Raw genomic sequence first — 8,609 nt, forward strand, 5'->3', positions numbered from 1 at the left:
GATGCTGATCTGTATAATTCAGATGCTATACATACAACAGTTGTCTGATGATGACCAGCATTGTGCTTTATGTGAAACCAGAAACCTCAAAATCATTATAAAGCTTCTAGGACTTATGGGAGACGAAACTAGGGTGGTCCACCAAAAAAAAAAAAGAATCCATGATGAAATCCACAATGTTGGAGTTTTAACAGGCGAAGTGGTCCAGACTAGAAGAAAAGCCCAAACCACCAGTAGAAGAATGAAGTATGATATGGTCCAAGATGTATCCGTAAAGGTTTGTCTCAACCCTCAGCCACATTGTGAGGATTGATCTTCAGTTCAGTCCAGCCAGCAGAAATTGACTGTGCAATTTTCCATTTCAGGTATTTGTACAGACTATGTACACTCTAGAAGGGTCCTTTAGTGCTACACTGTCGTACTTTTTGTCCCAGCAATTTGAGGGCGTGCAAATTCCACAAAGTCATCAATGAGAACTGGCCATGCCCCTGCAAGGAAAATGAGCAAGAAACACCAGAACATAAGAACTTGGTTGAACAAAGCAGTCTTTACAAAGCTTCAGACCTAAACAAATTATTTACTTTCCAGTCTTAACTAGGCATTGTTTCAAGCAAAAGATTTTTTATTTTCTTGCTTGAAATTTAAGAGCTGGTTAAAGGTTTCTACCTCCTTTAAACCCAGTTAATCCGCATCCCTTTCAAGGGTCATACCCCCTTCATCTTCCTGGCCAAAAAAAGACGACAGAAGAGCTGACAAGAATTCTAGGTTAAAACTGTCCTGGTTTTGGCTGCAGAACTTGATCTCCAGGGTGGCAACAGCTGCTTAAACCACGTTGACCACTGGATGAAGCCGTCTACGCTGTAAGCAGCAGCGCATCTTGACATAGTACAGCATTTACTGCTCCCAGTTTGATTTTGCATGAATGCCATGTTCATCTGTTACAATCAGGACACTTCGCCACACCAGAAAGCAGCAAAATGCCCTCCAACAGCCAGCAATGCAGCACAGTGCCCTACAAGGCTGGTACTACACTACGTGTACTTCTCTGTGTTCCTTATCAATATGCCACATAGGCAACCATATCCAAAGAGGTGCCCAGTCATGTGCATGTTAAAAATAACTGGGCTGGTTTTTATCCCTCCCTTAAAATACTCTTATTCCATATCATCAACACATCTTTTCTGCCTTGAATCTTTAATCTAAACTACCTTGATTAATTGTGGCCCATTTGCTCAATAAGGGAATGGGAGCTGTCTGTAATTTATTATTACATAGAGCTGTAGAAGTTTGCTCCTCTCTGCTCTGAAAGGATCAGAAATGCACAGTCGTCTCCTCTCTCTGAACTGATCTGCTGCCAGCGATTGAAGGGATTTGGCTGTTCTTGGCTACAGAGGGACGGGAAGAGGAAAGATCAATACAAAAGTTTACAAGAAACACATCTGGTAGGAAATAACCTGTGTTTAGTGATCCCTGCATGCTGCCAGCTTCACTGCCGTACTATTACATGGCCAGTCTTCACAGAAACTGAAGCAACCAAAGTTAAAAAAATATTCTCAGCTATGAAATTAGGCAGCTGTGCCAAAGCAGATACACAGTAATAAATGTAGCATTAAACAGTCAGAAGTTAATGAAAGAAAACTGAAATGTTTACCTTCCTCATCATAGTTAGACATATCATCTGCTATCATTGTACTGAAGTCTAGAAGAAGGTTCCAGGTATCCTTAGGAATTGATCTTTTATGATGTTCCTGTTTGGAGGGGTGGAAAATGCACGTTTAAAAAAAATAAATTAAAAACCCTTACACAGATTCATTACTGTCCTGGACACATCCATATCCCCAAAACATACTTCTCTTGTGCACACTATGAAGTGCAGCATCTGCAATCTGAGTCAAAACAGGCTATTCTGTCTACTCAAGAATGTAAACATATTTATCTTCCAAGTTTTGAAAGTACTGCAGTCCAGTTTATGTAAAGATTTCAACTTACCAACAAAAATTTGTTCCACAAGTCTAGAAATTTAAATCTTCCATTAAGTACTAAATTCCAGTAGGCAATGGCCATTTCTAAATCTGTAATATTAAAATACATTACTTTTAGAGATATACATTTCAAATATATCATCTCCACAGGTATCTAACACCAAGATGAACCATATATGAAAAAAGATTAATCTAATGCAACTACACTCATGGATCCTTTACAAGCAGAAAAAAACCAAACCAAACCAAACCAAACCAAACCCCCAAACCCACACCGCACCTCCCCAGGAGCTGCCAAAGGCTAAACTGCTGTGCACTTACTGTTTATTAGTGACACAGCAGTGTGTTAGCTGATAAAGTAAAGGTATGTATCCAAGTCCTACATCTCTACCAGGCATTAACAGGGACCTCTGCACTGGGTAACAAAACGCTGCTGTGACCTTCCTGAACTCGGTGTCCATCCCCAGGTATGTGCAGTGACCACAAAAGGCCACCTGGGTTAAGTGACCTCTTTTTTTAAACAAAAGCTCTTACATATTTTTCAGTCCAGCAAATTTCTTCCATAACCAGTCCTCTTGTGAGAGGAAAACAGATGGGGGAGTTGCTGAACTGTTTGGTATATTTGATATTAGAAGATCTTCCCAAAGAGCACATTCAGATTACTTTGGTCAGGAGGCATTACAAGGACTACAATTCATGGAGGGTTTTTCAGCAGCTGCAGGGGGGTGTGATTTCAGGCAAAAGCGTTCACTTTGAGTTTCAAGCAGCAGCTACAAATTAAACAGAAGTCACTGCTCCTCAGTAAATAAGTTCTATGTGCAAATGACAGCTTTAATTAAAGAGTGTAAATGCCAGGTATCTCTCTTTAACAGAAGATTCAGGTACAAAAATAAGCACGTCAGCTTTCGACTGCTTTCTGAAAATTAACAGGTACAAACTTCAGAATGAGCTGATCAGTTCCTCAAGGAAACAGATTAGAAAACGAAGGTTTATTTACCTGTGATGCATTAATAGCAGGCATACAAAAAATGCAAGGTCATCAAATTGCTGCGTATTTATAGCAGTTTATAAACAAACACTATCAACAAACTGCACATTTCAACATTCAATTTGGAGATTATTCTCATGGATAAGCAAAGGCCTCTAAAAAACAGATGCCGAGATGCTGCAACCTCAAACTCGTTATGTGACTCCAACCATGGAAAGCACAAAGACATAAAGCCTCAGAAGAAACTACCTGTTTTGGGAGACGTTTTATGAAATCACAAGATTTGAAAGTGAAGATGTCATTTTAGGTTTCCATAAGAAAGTGAGAAGAATGCCCAGGAAGGTACTCATGGATCAAATATTAAAGTCTCTCTGTTTTGAGTTTTACCCAGAGACCAAGAGAAGCAAAGAGTGTTTGAGATGAGCATCACCAGGAGGTATGCTCAGATGACAGCCAAATATCTCAAGAACTTTTACGACATCCACAGTACTTACATCACAGTGCTTACAGCAGTGAGGAATTATGCAGAGGAAATGCGTTTCCAGAGCTGTGCCTGAGCTACTATGCAATGTTAGGAAGATCAGAGGCCAATATACATTAAAATTAATTTGCAAGTTCCTACAGCAGTTATTTAGACACTCCAAAATTAGCTCCCTAACGAGGAGCACTTACTTTTTAGCACTGTGCTTCTCCCAGTATTCTTTTGCTCCAGGGTTTCCACACTTACTCTGCCCTATCATAAATTCATGCCTACAACTGTGCAGTGAATGGTACCAAAAGGGTTGGTAAGCATCCAGATTTTAAGCTTAGTTCTACATCACTTCTAGACCCAGACTTTAAAAATTAAAATTAATAATAATAATCATAATCTTATACTACGTATATGCTATATGTATCTGAGAAAGCTATACTTGTCTTTGTCACTGTCAGAGCTTAACCTGCATAAGGAAGCTTTAAGATGAATAAGAAATAAAGCAAGGGACTTAGTTTTCCTGGTAAATCATTTTTACGGAAGTCTGTTCCATCTGGGATACTCAAAAGATTCATTTCTATATGGAACTGGGCTGGGAGGGGAAATCAGAAAAAAAAAATGCAGGGCTTCCTCATCCTTTAGAAAGATGGTGAAGAAAACAGGAGGTAAGCACTCCATCAAGCAGTTCTCTTATTCTGAAGCTTTGAGAAATGTAATGAAAAAATGATCACATAATTATGTACCACTGCGATCTGTTATTTCACTTTTCCCATCTTACAGCAATTCTGCAAAACGCTCCTTGTTGTGTAAGCCCTTTGAAGACTAAAAACAACACACAAACCTTACAACTGTAACAATAAAAAACCTCAAACTACACCACCACCTGCAACTGTTCACGCTGCAGAACCAACCCCACACTGACGCTCTCCGTAACCCAACTTCTGGCCTTTCACAATTCAGATACATTTTCCTTGTTGTAGCAGCCTACGAAAGAATTATGACTTTCTACAAGAAATAAGAACCATTCATTTATTAGCAGGATTCAGATCTGACTACACGCATGGACAAGTATTTTTAAACAGTTGAGCAGTGCTCTTTTAGCTTCTTCAAAGACAACGAAGCTCACCATTTCAATTGAAAACAAAAAACAGACTAGAGAAAATGTTAAAGAATAAAAGAGGATCGAAAAGAAGACATGGAGCTTTTGCTTATTTACTTATTTTTCAATACTCATTTTAAACCAGAAGTTGGTCCACATCTAGAAGACAACAAACAAAGGCAGAATGCTCATCTTTCCCCAGTGCGTGAACGCAAAGCTGGGCAGCAGCAGGCAGCTCAAGGCATTTTCCTCATTGGGAAAAATAAACTCGCAAGCTGCCAAGGAAGAACCTACTGGCCTCTCAAACACAGAGCAGTTAACTTAAGAAGTTAACAGAGAGTCATGAGATACAAATTCTGGCTCATAGAGCAACTACTAATTTTTCTTCTGTCATTTTTGCTGTGCTGGACAGACAGGTCTACAGGTTGTTCATTCAGTTCCATCAGAAACGTGGTGGTCTGCCATGCGTTTGGGGGTTTTTTAGGGTTTGTTTGGTTTTTTTTAAATATTTGTAGTAAGTGATTCTCCCACTTGACCTGTTACGCTAACCCAAATCACAACCAGAAGAGCTCTAAAATATTGAAAAAGCATTTAGCAGCTAAAGGGGGGCAACACCAAGAAGAGGCTACAGACAGGCACCTATTACCAACAACACAATAGCAGCCATCATGCCCAGGATACAGAAATACATTTGTATTGTTCCAATTCTATTTTCCCAAGACTTTTGCAAGCATTTTTGGTGTTACAAGAGACTGCACCAGTGCACTGATATGGAAATCAGTTTTACAGCTTGAATTTATCCTAAAAAAGAAAATTCTACGAATCTGTTCAGTGCTGCAGATTCCAAGTGGTATAATTATGCTTTCAATTTAAGACCGTAATCCGTTCTGCTTACTGAGAACTGCACACACTTTTAGTGAAAAAATAAACCCCTTCTCATAAAATGTTGTCATCTATACTAACAATGCAGATATTTCTATTTGAACAACTTAAACTGACATCTACCTTTCACAACAGAGAAATGTATTGTGTCCCAAGGCTGACGATCTTTCAGACTTACTGGATCATAAGAATACTTTCATTTACTGCTTTAATCAGTCATTTCCCATATTTACAAACAAATGTTTATAATTAAGAATACATACCTAAACCCTTCTGTCCTGGATTCTTTGCAAAGTTGAAAGTAAACTGATAAAAATCCTTAAATCTTCCTGGCTCTTTTAATTCTTGTTCCATTTTAGGAATCTGGGCCTTCAGTTTTTCTATGCTGTCACATCTGCATTTTAAAAAGCGTGTTTATTTGTGTATTATTCAGTTTGTCATAAAATGGGAGTTAAACAAAAATTTATAGGTTTTTGTGGAATACAATACAATTATCAAGACAAAATTCAGGAGGCCTTAAATAGTCTGCACATACACAATTTCACTTCTTTGGTGTTATTTCTTCACGCTGCCATCTGCACATACTCCCTGATACATCAGATTCTATAACCCACACGATTTTTAGAAAAATGTGATAAAAAATTCTACATTCTCATAAGGCAGATAAAAAACCCAGGTATGCCAGACTGCAGAGCAACATCCTTGCTTTACCTACCCGAGCAGCTCTACGGCAACTGGCTGCAACACTGACACAACCGAGGCAAACAGCACTCAAAGGTGCCTCCCTTTTTTTGGTCACTAAGTATCTAACACACAGACAGCAGATTAAAAATGCAAGTGATGCCAGACTCCAAAAAGTCTCTGAAGCTTGAAAGGACCAGGTGATTGTGGACCCAAACCCCAAAACAGGCTGTTTCACCGTACATCTCAGTTTCTGACACTGGATTACAGTGTCAGTGTCCAATACTGACTGCACACTTACCCCAGCTCGGTCATCCCATCCATGAATTCCAGCTTGGAAAATTCACACTGTGTTGCAGCTCGGAATTTCCACGCGATGATGAGCACAGTAATGCTGGCTGGGTCAAGAGCTAGATCATCACAGAACTGCTGTATACCATCTATACCAATTTTATTTTCATCTTGAGGATCTTTGGGATATAAGAGTAAGTATTAAGAAAAACAGCTTTTTGAAAAAGCTAAATCTATTCAGCACAGGTTTTTAAGACAAGGAAACATTTTTAAGAAGCCGTTTTTGGGATCAGCCTTTATAAGTGAATATTTTCAAAACAAAATTAAATTAATATTTTCAATGGTTAAGCTTTAACAATTGAGTAAGTTACTACAATAAAGCCTCCCACACAATGAAGCTTATTAAACACTGAGACACAACAGCACCACAAACATTTCTGACTTATTGCATCCAGAGAGCAGCGGTCCTTTCCCAGCAGCACACTTTATTATTGGCATCTTCGGCAAGACTGCTGATCTTGTGTCCCATCAGAAACAACTCTGCAGTGTCCACTTGCAAGCTACACTGATATAATTACCAAATCTGCCCGTAAACAACTAAACTGACATTAGTTTGATGCATTTTCTGGCACCATCAGCACGCAAGAGGTTGGCCACGGTAACCTTCAAGAGGAAAGTTACGCTGCCCCGTTACCAATTCCAAGTCAGGCAGGCACACTCCTCTTTCCAGGAAGGACTCAACATCTGGGCTGGAAGCGAGATGCTCACATTTCAAGTGCGCTAACAAAGATCTACTAACGCAAGCCAACAAAGACTTCAGGAAAATGGTATTTGGATTATACACACATATGAAAACTGACAGAAAATGTAGCAGTCATTTTTAGACTTTAAAGAAGTGCTTAACCACAGAATTTTTTCTACTCTACAGATTGCACTTTACTATTTGTGGTAGGACATCACCAGTTGAACACTGGCTATGTAACAGATAGAGACTGTGTTTTCTTTTCTGCTCTGTTTGTAACTGTCTGATAATGAGCATAAGATGAATAAAAATTAAGGCAGAATCCATCCTTGGTATGCAAACCTTTTACTTCTCAGGAGTGACTTCTGGGCAATGTGCTTTCCCCAGAAGAATCACCTAAAATCCATGTTAACCATTACAGTTACTCACTGTACACACAATGCCAGTTCCAGATCCTAATCTTGTATAAATACACATTTATTTAGAGCACAGAAAGCTACTGCATGTAATCCTTGTGAAGCAGAAGCTTACATATATTCCCCTTCTCACTCTAATATTAGTAATAGAAAAATAAAGCTGAAAGGGTGGGTTAAGATTTCCAAGCACAAGAGCACAGCTGCAATGATATATAGGAACGCACACATACAATCAGGAAATAAGCCTTACAATTCAGGGTACTCACCTTTGTATCTGTTATATAGTTGTTCTAACTTCTTTCTGTCCAATGATCCTTTAACACTCTCTCGTATATAAAGTTCAGGATTTTGGAAGAAGTTGTCTGTTGCAACATCTAACTTCCAGTCGTTCTGAGACAGACAACTCACCGCCGTCTTTTCACTGGACTGTGTGAAGACCATAAACTGACGCACTTTATCCTTCTGTGATGATTTCAACTTGTTCTAGTAAAAACAGACAATACTGTAACCAGAAATGTTTTACTGGACAAGAAAAACAGTACTGTTAATATTTTTAAATCAGCACCTTTTATAATCTTCCCAAGCAGTCAGACTTTCTCTAACTTCTGTGGCAGTTAGACACTCAAATCAACACTTATTTTCATTTTTTCTTAAATTTAAACTTACCTTCATTCTACACACTTTACATTGTAACAAAACTAATCATCACAAAAATCATGATGGCAAAGCAATCACAGAAATAAATACATGGGTATTCTTAGTGCATATTTGGAGAGAGACCTAAAGGGCACAGCAAATTCATATACAGCTGTAGGCCAGGACACCTTTCTATTTAAGTCAATTTTTGTTTTTTTAAAAAGAAAAATAGTTATCCTCTTAACAGAAGAATACTACACCTAGCAAATAAAGGGCAGCTGAGATGCCAAATAAAGCCCAGGGTATCAACATATTTGATAGATCAATTGCCTCCACAGATGTGGCAGAAGAGGCCATTTAATAGCTCACCCTCACGTAGTCCAAGCTGATCCAACCAACAGGAACACCAGCGAGTGCAGG

The 8,609-nt window shown here is 38.8% G+C and overlaps 1 protein-coding gene across 1 annotated transcript; it reads right to left on the reverse strand.

Annotated features, from left to right (window-relative positions):
- On the reverse strand, window positions 1–8,030 carry DCUN1D1 (DCN1, defective in cullin neddylation 1, domain containing 1). The gene is made up of 6 exons (XM_010187193.1): window positions 7,820–8,030; window positions 6,406–6,574; window positions 5,687–5,817; window positions 1,990–2,072; window positions 1,652–1,748; window positions 1–488 (listed from the first exon to the last, which is right to left on the reverse strand). The coding sequence occupies exons 1-6, from the start codon at window positions 7,992–7,994 to the stop codon at window positions 409–411; spliced, it is 735 nt and encodes a 244-aa protein (XP_010185495.1). The 5' UTR covers window positions 7,995–8,030; the 3' UTR covers window positions 1–408.
- Between the last annotated feature and the right edge of the window lie 579 nt (window positions 8,031–8,609).

This window comes from Mesitornis unicolor, unplaced genomic scaffold (genome assembly GCF_000695765.1).
Source record: "Mesitornis unicolor isolate BGI_N332 unplaced genomic scaffold, ASM69576v1 scaffold53956, whole genome shotgun sequence".
Lineage (NCBI taxonomy): Eukaryota > Metazoa > Chordata > Aves > Mesitornithiformes > Mesitornithidae > Mesitornis > Mesitornis unicolor.

Coding starts and splice junctions, on each gene's coding strand:
- DCUN1D1 (XM_010187193.1), bottom strand. CDS start 7,994: ATGGTCTTCACACAGTCCAGTGAAAAGACGGCGGTGAGTTGTCTGTCT. Junction 6,575..7,819: donor ACTATATAACAGATACAAAG/GTGAGTACCCTG, acceptor TATATCCCAAAG/ATCCTCAAGATGAAAATAAA. Junction 1,749..1,989: donor TGTGGAACAAATTTTTGTTG/GTAAGTTGAAAT, acceptor CCCTCCAAACAG/GAACATCATAAAAGATCAAT.